Source organism: Poromitra crassiceps (assembly GCF_964638095.1).
Source record: "Poromitra crassiceps genome assembly, chromosome: 1".
Lineage (NCBI taxonomy): Eukaryota > Metazoa > Chordata > Actinopteri > Beryciformes > Melamphaidae > Poromitra > Poromitra crassiceps.
In genome coordinates this window covers 61,964,473-61,978,292 of record NC_139623.1, presented here as the reverse complement: position 1 = coordinate 61,978,292, position 13,820 = coordinate 61,964,473, and the positions used below count along the sequence as shown (strand labels likewise).

Here is a 13,820-nt window from a genome sequence, read left to right as displayed (position 1 = left end):
CATATTAATAATATCCTGTCTTACAACAGTTCCCAAGGACATTGAATCTGTGATCCTCTCTCCGCAGTCCTCTACAGTAAAACTACTCCCCTCATTGCTTATTTCTTTTGAAAGGTTTGGACCCACATCAACAAAGAAATTATTAAATCCATTCACTATGTCATTCATAAGGGTGATTTTCCTATCCTTATCCCTAAAATGCTCAGGATATGATCGGTCATTTTTCTTATTTCTGATAATATTGTTTAATATATTCCATATTACTTTAGCATTATTTTTATTTTTATCTAATAGTTTGGTATAATAATCCTTCTTACATATCCTCATAATACTGATTAATTTATTTTTATATTTTTTATATTTAAGCTCCGTCTCTTTTGTTTTCTGTTTTATGAATAGCTTGTATAGTGTATTCTTTTTTTTGCACGCATTTTGAATTCCCTTAGACATCCATGCGTTTTCTAGATACTTATTTTTATTGCTACACTGTTTTAGTGGGCAGTGTTTGTCATACAGAATTTTAAATTTTTCCAGAAACGACCCATATGCTTTATCAACATTTGATTCTTCACATAATATACTTTTCCAATTATATTTTAACAGCTCATTTCTAAGAGCAGTCATGGATTCCTCAGTTCTTATTCTCTTGAATTTTATTTGTCTTATCTCCTTCCTCTTCCTATAGTTACAATCATATACCAAAAAAACAGGCAAGTGATCGCTAATGTCATTCACCAACAATCCACTTATGGTAGTACTTTCAATATTATTTGTAAATATGTTGTCTATAAGGGATGCACAATCAGCTGTTATTCTGCTTGGTTTTGTGATGGTTGGAAACAGGCTCATACTATACATTACTTCCAAGAAATCCTCAGTTTTTTTATGTTTGTTAGGGTTCAAGAGATCGATGTTAAAATCCCCACAAATATACTTGACCTTTTTCTCTGTTGTGGTGAACAGCTTTTCCATATTGACCATGAATGTATCAATGCTAGTCCCTGGCTTCCTATACACACAGCTAACAATTCTATTTTTCATTTTTTCCATTGTTATTTCAATAGTTATACATTCCATCACATCATCAATTACTACTGACATGCTGTCAACCACCTTATGTGTGAAACCTTTACCTACAAACAGAGCCACACCCCAAGGGTTTCCTTTCCAGTCAGCTGGAGTGAGGCTCCTGTGGAATTTCACCTGTCCAAGCTGCACATATTCTTCAAAAAGCTTTATGGCTTCTTCTCTGAGGCTTTCTGAGAGAGGTTGGTCCCAGGTTTCTTGGGTCAACTTGCCACCCCCTCCTTCTTGGAATGCTTTTCTAACAAGAATGGCTCCCTTCTGTTTGACCGGTGCAACTAGGCCAATTAGGTCGTATAGTCCCTACTTGACTTAAGAGAGCCCTCCTAGTCAGTGGGTCTGGTGTCTCAGTTCTCACCTCTTCTTCGAGAAGATCTTTGCCAACTCGCATCTTCTTCTTCCTTTTGGAAAAGTTCACTGAGGTTAGCATGTACAGCTTGTCTTCGTCCACCTGGTAGCCAATGCCCAGAGCTTTGTTGTCTCCTTCTCTCATTTGATTTGGAAGAATTAAGGTTTTCCCTCCCTCCTGCTTTAGGACATCTGGTTCAGTTCCTTTCCTCCCACTTTGCCCTGACCGGACCCATGGTTTGAGGAAGAAACCTCCAGCTTTCAAAATTTCTTCAACTCCTGCTGTGATGTTGTCAAGCCTATTCAGCTCATTGTGGGAGGTTAACAGGTCATCCACATAACTGTCCTCTTCAATGACTCTGCGTTCATCCTCCAAATGAACAAAGTTGGGCAGGCTAGCCGTTTCCCTCATAGCCAACTGAGCAATGCAACCAGCAGGTTTGTCCCCGATGTTGACTCTGGTGATTGCATATTCACTGATCTCCTCTTCTGGGCTGTCTCTCCAGAGGAATCTGTGCAGATGCATCTCTCGTTCCTCCAGCCATACAGAGTTGTACATTTTCTTTATGTCTCCTAGAGCTGCATGCACACCTTCTCTGAACCTTAGAAGAACAGCTCTAATAGGGTTGAGAACATCTGGTCCCTTCAGAAGAAGATCATTCATGCTCACACCTTTGTATTTCTGGCTGCTATTCCAGACAATACGAACTGGTGTTGTCACTGAATGAGGGTTTGGCGCCACCAGGTGGCTTACGTACCACACTGGTCCGTCCCACTTGTCCTTGACTTCATTTGTGAGCTTTATGGCTGCGCCTCGTTCGACCATTTCATGGATCTGGGTTGCATATGCGACTTTCCAGTCTGGCTCCCTGCTTAGTTGCTTTTCCATCCTTAAGAAACAAGCCTGGACAGCATTTTTGTTGTTGGGGAGAGAGGCTGGATCTTCAGTCCAAGGATACTTTGCATCCCAGTGTGGAGATAGTGTGTGAGCACCCTCCTCCTTGTAGGTGAGGCCTCCTTTAATGATCTCAAACTCCTTCTCCTCTGCCAGGGTCATTTCTTTTCCTCCTGGTGGACAGTTTCCACATCGACATCCTCCACATCTTGGCTCACATGCAGCTCCGATGCTGTCCCAGTGCCACCACTCAAGGAACTCACGGTTACTGGCAGCTGTAAATTTGGTCTGAGCCACATCCTCTCTCTGTAGCCGGGTTGCCTCGGTTGTTGGACCTGTGATTTCCTGATACCTGACAGCAGCTGTCCTCATGGAGTGAGCAAAGTGTGTCCTTGACTCGTAAGCTGCCACCTCCACTTCTTCGAGCAAGTCAGGATGTGCTCCGCCCACTGTCTTCCCCAAAGGACTCTCCCACAAGACCAGGGGCCGGATTCACAAAACCTTCTTAAGAAAGAAAATCTTCTCAAGTGCCATTTTTTTCTTAACTTTGGTCTTAAGAAAAAAAATAGGATAAAATGCTATTCTCAAAAAATGTTCGTATGTATTTTCTTAACTTTCTTCTTATGTTTCTTCCTAAGAAAAAACTTAAGAATAAATGGTATTCTTGAAATAAAAGTTCTCAGATTTGTTCTTGATTTTTTTCTTAACTTTAAGACAGTCCTTCCCCTGTCTTAAAATTCCTACAGTGAAAAGTTAAGCCTCTAATATCATATTTAAACACATTTTAGACAAGTAGGTTCTAGTTCAAAGTCTACACAGCTACACCTAACATTAAGATGAACATGTATTGTACATCTTTATTTGGTGTTGGGTCACTCTGCCTGTTGTATTTGTTTTTATCTAAAAGCGGCCACTAGGCGGCAGTATTTCTTAAATTAACGTCAGAATGCCTACATGTTAAGTAGAAGAAGAATAAAACCAACGAAGAAGAAGAACGTTAAGATTAGACAGCAAGCCTCTGCTACTGCTGTAATGTAATGACTGAGAACATTCAGTGAAGACCATTTAAGTTTTAGAATAGTTTCCGTTTGTTTATTTATGTTGTAGAAGTTGTAGTTACTGTTGAGAAATAGAATACTGCCCATCTAGCTAATTGTCTTTGCTAGCAATGAGCTAGCAAAGACAATTAGCGAGAGGCTTATTTACAACAGACATGACAGACAACAACAAACACCAGCTAATGTTTAAATCTTTGCCCTATAGTTGTCCTACTGTACCTGTAAATAGGTTTTGTAGATGGAAGCACTTTGTGTTACCTCCTATAGCCTCATCTCCTAGCCTCAAAAAGTTTATTAAGTTAGACCCTATCTTAAGAAGTTCTTAAGTAGGAAAATGTAAGAAGTTCGTAAGAAATGAGACAGTTCCTAAGAAAATATTGAGGAATTGCACTTAAGAACCTTCTTAGGAACTTCCTAAATTTTCCTCTTATGTAATTTCTTAAGATCTATCTTAAGAACACATTGGTGAATCCGGCCCCAGGTCTCCAATGACCTTTACCCTTTGGGGTGCGATTCTTCCCTCCCGGTGACTAATGAGTAACTCAACCTCTGCTGGCCTTTTCAACTCTTCAGTTTTGACCTCTGGAAATAGTTTTTGCAATTTCTCAGGTTCAATTTCTTGATGTACTCTAGCAATTTCATCCAAGCCATAGCAGACCAGTTGATGGGCTCTCTCTGTCCCTTTAGGAGTCTTGACTCTGACCTTTAGGAGATACCTTCTTGTGTTCACCTGCATGGTCATTCCACCAACCCCATGCACGACTAGGGTGACCTTCTCACTTCTCAAGCTCAGTCTTTCAGCAGCTTTGTGGGTTATGTAGTTTGTGTCTGATGCTAGGTCAATTAATGTTCCGATTTTCTGACCTGCATTTGCAGTGACCTGCATCAGCATCATGATGACAGGAAGTTCAATCAGCCCATTTCGCTTCAGTAGTTCAGACTGGCTTGCTGTCTTGAGTGTAACTGAGGTTTTGTTGGTGAATGCCTTTCTGCACTGATCTGCTTTTTCTGGGGAAAGTTGTGATAAGAACTCCTCTTGTTCCTCTGTAAACTTGCCTTTGCCTCTGCCGTCTCTTCCACCTTTTCCCTCTTCACCTCTTCTGACTTCTCCTTTTGGGCAGAGGAAAAAATGGTGGTCTGAGGCACCGCCTCCCCTCTTGCAGTCTGTATTCCTGCATAGGAAAGTGTCTCTGCAGTAGCCATCCTCATCATGACATCCTAAACATTTCCTGCATGCTCCCAGCTTTTTCAAAGCAGTTCTCTTCTCGGGTAGCTTGAATCCTTTGAACTTCCTGCAGAAGAATATTTTGTTAATGTGTCCACGATCACCACAGACACCACATACATCATCAAGTTCCTTCTTTGTGGTTCTTGTTGAAGCAAACTTTCTCTCATACTTCTTTTCCGGCTTGTCCAGCTTGTCCACAATTCTTAGCTGTTCGAGTCTCTCCAGTATTTCTTCCTGATTCTTCAGAAACTTCAAGAGCATATCAAAGTGGCTATCTGCTGTGATGTTGTTTCTGGGCTCAATCATGAACATTAACCAGTCTCTTTTGATAAAGTCAGGTAACTTGCTTTCAATGGATTTGATTACCAGTGGGTTCTTTATGGCTCCTGAGTTTCCCAACTCTGTCAGATCTCCCAGGGCCTTCTCCACAAACTGAATCATGTCAATGACCTTTCTTGGCTGGTTCCCCCTCACATAAGGCATCTTCTCAAGTTCTTCAAGGATTTCTACAGTGATGGTTGATTTGTTGCCATATCTGTTTTCCAGGACTCTAAACATGTCAGTTGCAGTAGTGTAAGATGAAAGTCTGAGTTCCTTCGAGATGTCATCATTCACACTCTCCAAGAGTTGAATCTTCCTTACCTCAGGTGACCCAGAGGGTTCCCCCTGCCTTTGCAGGCTTTCCCAGTCTTTCTTCCATCTGTGGTACTCTCTCTTGCTTCCGTTGAATATGGGTAGAGTGGTTGGTCTGATCCTTACAATTGGTGTTGTTGGTTGGGAAGGTAGTCTCACACCTGTGCCTTGCTCAGCGAGCCTCCGTGATGTGGCAAATTCAGCTTTCCTTAATTTGAGCCTGTTGTTGGATGCTCTTAGTTCCTTTACTCTCCGCTCCAATTCATCTTTTGCTGTCACAGGGATCCATCTCTCCCATATGGACATTTCTGATATGGTCTCACTTATCCTCTCATCTAATAGAGAGAGGTGAACTTCATAGCCCTCTAGATTAGCACTTTCCACAGGAAAGTCGCTGGCTTTGTCATTGGCTTTCTCCGCCTCAAGGATTGCTGTTTCCAGTTAATTCTTGCCATATCTTGACCACAGGTTGGTTTGCACAATGTCTTTTATTTCTTCCAGCTTCGCTTCAGCTTCTCTTCCAGCTCTTTCAAGGTCCGCTTCTTGCTGCTCATCAAGATCTGCCTCTTCATCCTCCTTCTTAATGTCAGCCTCCAGTCCAATCCTGTAGTCTTCATTGGCATCCAGTATTTTTCTGAACTCGTCTGAAAGTTTTGTGAATTCCTCCTTAAGTTCCACTTGAAGCATGCTGCTTGCCCCCCTTGAAATAAAGTTGGCTTGTCGAGTGAAGCTGCTTTTTGCAGTGGTCCTCTTCTGCTTGAGTTCTTTGACCGTCTTCCCCAGGACATCTTCAGCCATCTTTAGTTCGTCTTGCGTCCACAGCTTATCTTCTGGTTTTGAAGCCTTTTATCTTCAGTCCAGCCTGCTCCGCGTGGTTTTCAACTGTCAAGTTATCATAGGTTTGTTTTGTTCAGCTCCTGCCCAAACTTGAAATTGGCCTGGTCAACCATGAAGAATGCAATGGGACAACTCTTTTCCACTTTCCAACTTTTATTTTTCTTTGTTGGGGGAATGAATCAAGATGAATCTGTTTCAATCAGGTTGAAAACCTTCAAAACAAGCAGAAATTTACAAGTTAAATTTATTCAATCAGAGAAAAATAATCCAAACAAACTTAAGCACTCCAATTGAATACTGCTTATCATTTCATTCATTTCATTTTTAAACTATTTATAATTTCAATGACAAATCAAACATTTCTTATCATTATTAATTTCATTCATTAATTTCATTCATACAGTACCAGTAGCGTCTTCATGAGTTGAATTGAGCTGAACAGTCCTCTCTTCTGTGTGGCTGTGTCTCTCTTGAAGTGCAGAGTGATTCTGCTGAGACACCTGCACACAGGTGATTTGACTGAGCTGATGAGTTGGTGTGATTGCTTGCTCTGGTGCTCTCACTCAGCTAATGAGTGACCATTTTGCTGCTGCATTTTGGGAAGTGTAGTCTGCTGGTGCAGTGAGTGAGTTTAACTCAACAATTATACATGTCGCAGAGAGCTCTTCTATGCGCCACATCCTTACAATTGCCATCACGGCACTCTATTGCATCTCTAGGCAAGTGTACAGAGTTGAAGAGCTCGTCTGTGCGGGCATAATAAGCTAGGATATCCTCCCTAGTGAGGGCTGAGCAGTCCAGCTTGTCTGAGCTGCCACTATTAAGATTCCTAGTGATACCAGGCAACTTTTCCACATGAAATAGCTACAGGTACATGGTCAGACATTGTAGTCCCGTGCAGAATGTCAATACACCCCAGAGAGGCATGTGCATCAGCTGTACTAATACAGTGGTCAAGCCATGATGTTGTATCAGCTGTACTAATACAGTGGTGAAGCCATGATGTTGTATGCCATTCCTCACTGATGTATGTCAAACTATCTGCAGGGAGAAGCACCTGACTTGACAGTCAAAAGCAAGCCTGACCACTTTTATCAGTGCATCAAATGTGTGCCATAAAATAGCAACCTGGTATTCTACCTCTGATTATACCATTATCAAGGTCAGTTGTAGACTCCCCAGCCCTGTGAAAATTATCATCATCATCGTTTTTCCAAGTCTTGCTTGGCTAAAAATGTTTCTTGCAAACATAGACCTCCCTGGTGGGAGTGGAGATGTTCATGGAGCTGGGTGGTGATGAACTTTTCCATGACATTTGCTAGAAAAGGCAGATTTGAGATGGGATGGTGGTTTGAGGGAGCCTCAGGATCAAGGTTATGTTTTTATGCCTCTGCCGCCGGCGATAGCCAGGCCGGAGGCATTATGGATCCGGGTTGTCCGTAGGTACGTTGTTCGTTAACGCAATATCTGAGGAACGCCTTGACGGAATTTCATCAAATTTGCCTTAAACATCCACTTAGGCTCAAGGATGAACTGATTAGATTTTGGTGGTCAAAGGTCAAGGTCACTGTGACCTCTCGAACGCCATTTTCAAGCTTGTTAATGCGTTATCTGAGGAACGCCTTGACGGAATTTCATCAAATTTGCCTTAAACATCCAATTGGACGCAAGGATGAACTGATTAGATTTTGAAGGTCACAGGTCAAGGTCACTGTGACCTCTCGAACGCCATTTTCAAGCTTGTTAACGCGATATCTGAGGAACGCCTTGACGGAATTTCATCAAATTTGCCTTAAACATCCAATTGGACTCAAGGATGAACTGATTCGATTTTGGTGGTCAAAGGTCAAGGTCACTGTGACCTCTCCAACGCCATTTTCAAGCTTGTTAACGCCATATCTCAGGAATGCCTTGACGGAATTTAATCAAATTTGCCTCAAACATTAACTTGGCCTCAAGGATGAACTGATTACATTTTGGTGGTCAAAGTTCAAGGTCACTGTGACCTCACGAATGCCATTCCCAAGTTCGTTAAAGCAATATCTCAAGAACAGCTTGATAGAATTTCTTCTGATTTGGCTCAAACATCGACTTGGACGCAACGATGAACTGATTCCATTTTGGTGGTCAAAGGTCAAAGTCACTGTGACCTCTGGAATGCCATTTTCAGGCTTGTTAATGCGATATCTCAGGAATGTCTTCATGGAATTTCTTCAAATTTGCCTCAAACGTCCACTTGGACTCAAGGATGAACTGATTACATTTTGGTGGTCAAAGTTCAAGGTCACTGTGACCTCACACACCCAATTTCCAAGCTCTGTAACGCAACATCTCAGGAGCGCCTTGACGGAATTTCTTCCAATTTGCCTCAAATGGTGATTTGGACTCAAGAATGAACTAATGTCGGAGGCATAAGTCCACGTTGCGGTCGTTCTAGTTGAAGTATGGGTTTTATCCCCTGCACTATGTCCAACTCGCAGGCCTCGACAGTTGTATGATATGAGCCGGATGGTCATTTAGGACAAGGCAGTGCCCAAAGCACCAGCAGACTGCACACCGAGTCCAGCATTCCACGGCTCATAGTAACGCCGGACAAGAGCTCCTTCTGGCCAGAGTTTCGGATCGTACATTTCACATACTTCATTACATTCAGCCCAGATTTTAAATGAACTGCATCTACTGTGCATGGTATCTATCAAGACCAAGATCATCCCTGAAAATAAGTCAATGTCCTGTTCCTACAGGATGCAGAAAACATTAGGACGGTGTACAAGAGATACCTCCTCAAACAGATGGACGCCCTGGATGCAGACATCCAATACAAAAAACTGAAGATGAGGAAGTTGGAACTGGAAATCCAACAACTGGAGAAACATGAAAGCAGAACTGCCTTAATCAAGGCAATGACACGTGACCTTTTGTTTTTCTGACACCATTTAATTGTGTTTTTTCCTCCAAGAGGCCGCTTCAAGTTGAAATAAAATATACAAATCATGTGACTTTAATTTATAGTAGGTTAGACGACGGGCCCTTCTCCCCCATCCCCCCCCATATGCATAGGCTTCTCCTGATTGGTCCTCATGCTTCAAACGGACACGTACTTTCCGTAGCCCTGCCCCTTTCCTTGACCCGCGTCCCCTTTAATCACCCCCATCCGCCCTAGCCACTCCCCCTACCCACCCCTCAAATCCTGACTCTATGACCTTTCTATTGCTAGCTATGGCCCCTCTTCCCTAGCCCCGCCCTCTAGTTTCACGCTACAGATGGACATCTCATGCTACAAACAGACGGATGGACACACATACCATGTATAGAAGCGGCGGCACCACTTAACTCATTCTCCGCCAGTTTTTCAGAAAAAGTCACTAGCCACTGCCAGTGTTTTTGATCATTTTCATTAATGTTCCAAGACCCACAGTATATTTTCTTCTATGACTACGTAAAGAGGGAATATCCCAAAAGAAAGAAGAGAGCCTCGACTTTCAAAAAAAAGTTTGATTCTACCTTCATCCATTCTTTAGTTATCGACACCACCTTGAATGTAGGTCGTTTTCACCAGAAACAGCAGTCGGAGGAAAAGGCATTTTTGTAAATGAAGTCATCTTCATGGCTCCTGACCCGAATAAATGCCTTTGATGGCGGATACTGCTGTGTTACACTCAATTATGAACCCCATAATGATTTGTTTCCCCTTCCGGTCAAACTGACAGGTGTGAGAAAGATTCACCCCGCTATGAGAGAGGAAAGCCCGGGTCGCTTGTTCGTCTTGCACGGGGGGACGACTGGTTGTCTGTGTAGGCTACTGTATGTCAGGAGCAATCTACCGGCTGAAATTTACACAGCGTCAAGAGTTTAGGAACTGGATTACTATTTCCTGAGGATAAGTGACTTGTGGATGTGTTGTGTACAGGTTGCGTGGTGAAAACAAAATCCTTCACGTTTGAGTGACAGGCTGCCCCTCCCCACACACACACACACACACACACAAAAACAAAACCAGCAAGCAGAGAAAAGCAACAATCTCCCTCCAGGAAAAAGCTCCAGCCTGGTGCCTCAAAAGCAACAAGCTTTTCCCCCCGAGCTCAACGCTGTAGCGAAACTCATCTTGTAACGTCCATTAAATATTGAATATTTAATGTACAGATCTCTCCTCTCCAGAGGTCACAGGAATTGACCTCTGGCCCTTGCATCTGGGGGGGGGGGAGCCGAAAAGGGCCCAAGATGCCAGCCTGTCTGGAAATACCAAAGGAGTGATTTCTAACTGCTGACAGTGTGTTTCGTCAATGTCCGTTCTGTCCGGTTGGTGGAGATTTAGTTCACAGGTCACACGGACGGGACCCCGGGACAGGACTCTTGAAGAAAAACAGTCATGCCCAGGCATTGGGTCTGGAAGCAAACAGTTTAGGAACTTGTGTACTGTACGTACAACTCATGGAGTGTTTGGTATCAATATTCTCCGAATCGCAACCCACATTGATCTATATAAATCATGGGTATGTTTAATAATGCTTTGTAAATGTACAACATGGTCCCATCTTCCTCCTTAAACCAAAGGTCATCGAATGGAAGTGGGGGGTCAAAGGCTATAAACCACTTCACATTCCTTTTTAAGAAGAGCCAACAGACATTCACTGTCGTGGTCTTTTTGTGTGTGGCAAAATGGAATTAACAAACCTCATGATTCTATACTTTGTCAAGTTAATTAGTATTACATACTTCTTGAGTAGGAATGTATATGTATAGTGTGTTAATGTGTGTGTGACAATCATTTAATTTGTTACCGTAGATCTAACAGTGTTGACATGTTATCGAATCTAGGGTAACTCTTTTTAATTCACCCAAGATAAGTGATTTAATTAACCCATGGTTTCATTAGATATGTTTGTGTTACGTACACGTATACAAGATTTGGTAAAGATATGTGTTCCAGAAGTAGTTTTGGTTTATTCCTTAAATATAAAGATACACCACACATGTTTGATTTCAAAATAATCAGAATAATGTGTGTGATGTAATTCTGAAAGTATCATGGCCATGAAGTCATTTGATGAGATGTTTTAAGCATGTGATAAGTTTTAAGGGAAAGAGGTAGATGTCTCTCTCGCCGCCAGCCCCTGGATAAACAGTCGTAAATCTTTCGTGGGCCATCCAGTGTAACAAGACCAATGTCTATAATATCTATCTATCTAAGTAGTTATCTACTTACCTCTCTCTTTTCCCTTTATATTCAAGATTCAAGATTCAAGATTATTTTAATTTGTCCCGAGGGAAATTTGTCTTGGACATACAGGCTGCCACATAGGTACACAGTGCCATAACAAAAACAAAAACAAAAAAACAATAGTGCATAGCACACCAGTGCCGACGTGCAAATACACAACCAAAGTGCAAACATCAATAATTTACAGTACAATCAACAATACATTACCTATGACCTGAGTTTAGGAGACTGACTGATATGGGGATGAAAGAGTATTTGTATCTGTTGAGGTGTCTTTTTTTGTTCTTGATTGGGACTCTGTAACGCCTGCCAGATGGAAGCAGTTCGTATTCTGAATACAAGACATGAGAGGGGTCAGCAATGATCTTCCTAGCTTGTCTGATTACAGTTTCCTCAAAGAGTATTTGAAGGGAGGGGTGCTCCCTCACCCCCATCACTTTCATTGCAGTATGAGCCAGTCTATTTATTTGTGATTTCAGCTTAACTGGTAAGTTGCCAAACCAAGCAGACTTCCTCCTTACCTCTCAATCGAACAAGGTGTTATGCATAATACTGTGATTTTACTATTTGGTGGATTAAATAAACGCATTCTGTTTTGAAGTTAAACACGTGTTCGGTGCTTGTTATAATAATATCAGTCGATTAAAGATCTCCCTTCCTTTAGAACTGATTCTGATTGCCTGTGACCGACGGCAGGGGTAATAGATTACTTATTAAAGTAATATAAATTGCTTATTAAAGTAATATAAATTACTGATGAACGTGGTGGTGCCCCGGGGTTTTGATATTAACTTATTGAATCAATAGTGATATCAAAATCCATATTTCTATCTAAATTCCTTACAACGCGCTGTCACATGGACTCGTGACAGTCACTCAAAGCTGAAGGATTTTTTTCACCAGATGCTGGTAAATGTACACAAATCACTTCTCCTGTCAGGTAGATTAGTAATCGAGCCCTTACATCATGGACATTTCAGCCGTCAGATATGCCCCCAGACATGGAGAACCAGAAGCACCCGCCCCCCGGGCAAGACAAGAGCGTGACCCGCATGTATCCTCTCTCAGTGCAGGGTGAATCTCTCCCTCGCATGTCCCCTCTCTCAGTGCAGGGTGAATCTCTCCCTCACATGTCTCCTCTCTCAGTGCAGGGTGAATCTCTCCCTCGCATGTCCCCTCTCTCAGTGCAGGGTGAATCTCTCCCTCGCATGTCCCCTCTCTCAGTGCAGGGTGAATCTCTCCCTCGCATGTCTCCTCTCTCAGTGCAGGGTGAATCTCTCCCTCGCATGTCCCCTCTCTCAGTGCAGGGTGAATCTCCCCCTCGCATGTCCCCTCTCTCAGTGCAGGGTGAATCTCTCCCTCGCATGTCTCCTCTCTCAGTGCAGGGTGAATCTCTCCCTCGCATGTCCCCTCTCTCAGTGCAGGGTGAATCTCTCCCTCGCATGTCTCCTCTCTCAGTGCAGGGTGAATCTCTCCCTCGCATGTCTCCTCTCTCAGTGCAGGGTGAATCTCTCCCTCGCATGTCTCCTCTCTCAGTGCAGGGTGAATCTCTCCCTCGCATGTCTCCTCTCTCAGTGCAGGGTGAATCTCTCCCTCGCATGTCTCCTCTCTCAGTGCAGGGTGAATCTCTCCCTCGCATGTCTCAGGGTGAATCTCTCCCTCGCATGTCCCCTCTCTCAGTGCAGGGTGAATCTCTCCCTCGCATGTCTCCTCTCTCAGTGCAGGGTGAATCTCTCCCTCGCATGTCTCCTCTCTCAGTGCAGGGTGAATCTCTCCCTCGCATGTCCCCTCTCTCAGTGCAGGGTGAATCTCTCCCTCGCATGTCTCCTCTCTCAGTGCAGGGTGAATCTCTCCCTCGCATGTCCCCTCTCTCAGTGCAGGGTGAATCTCTCCCTCGCATGTCCCCTCTCTCAGTGCAGGGTGAATCTCTCCCTCGCTCCGCTGGTACAAAAATGCATCTTTTTCTCTGCTTTCTGGGGACAGACGGGCATTTTCGGTGAAAACTACCTACGTTCAAGTGTCGATAACTAAAAGAACGGATGAAGGAAGAAACAAACTTTTTTTTCCTATGAAAGTAGAGGCTCTCTTCTTTCTTTTGAGATATTTGGTGTTTACATAGTCATAGAAGAAAATACTTTGTGGGTCTTCTTGGAAGATGAGTGAAAATGGGCAGAAACCCTGGTGGGGAAAGAGTTAAAGGAGAATTTCTGTGTTTTTCAACCTGGACCCTATTTTTGTAATCTTTTATTTATAACTAATGTGAGCAGAAACTTTTAAAATTGGTGCTGTAGGAGCCATTTAGTACGTTTAATTATATATAGCTTGCAAACCACGTGATCATGCTGGGGGGCAACCAGCAGCAGGCTACATAGGAAGTGATAGGAAAGCAAAATCAGACAAGTTGCTGGAAAAATGGATTCTCTTCATTGAAGATATGTATATGTATATATGGATCATAGCCTATGTTTTGCAGTCTTCCTGTGACACCTGCAGCGTGGAGCGGCATCCAACCCTCTT

General features: G+C 43.0%; 1 protein-coding gene across 1 annotated transcript in view; it reads left to right on the top strand.

Moving 5' to 3' along the window:
* Positions 1-9,012, top strand: part of LOC310789068 (uncharacterized protein) — a gene marked incomplete at both ends in the record, with an annotated part of 40,341 nt that extends 31,329 nt beyond the window's left edge. Inside the window, one exon of the mRNA XM_083650669.1 lies at positions 8,827-9,012. Coding sequence (XP_083506795.1) covers positions 8,827-9,012 — 186 coding nt within the window. The remainder of the gene's footprint in view (positions 1-8,826) is intronic.
* Between the last annotated feature and the right edge of the window lie 4,808 nt (positions 9,013-13,820).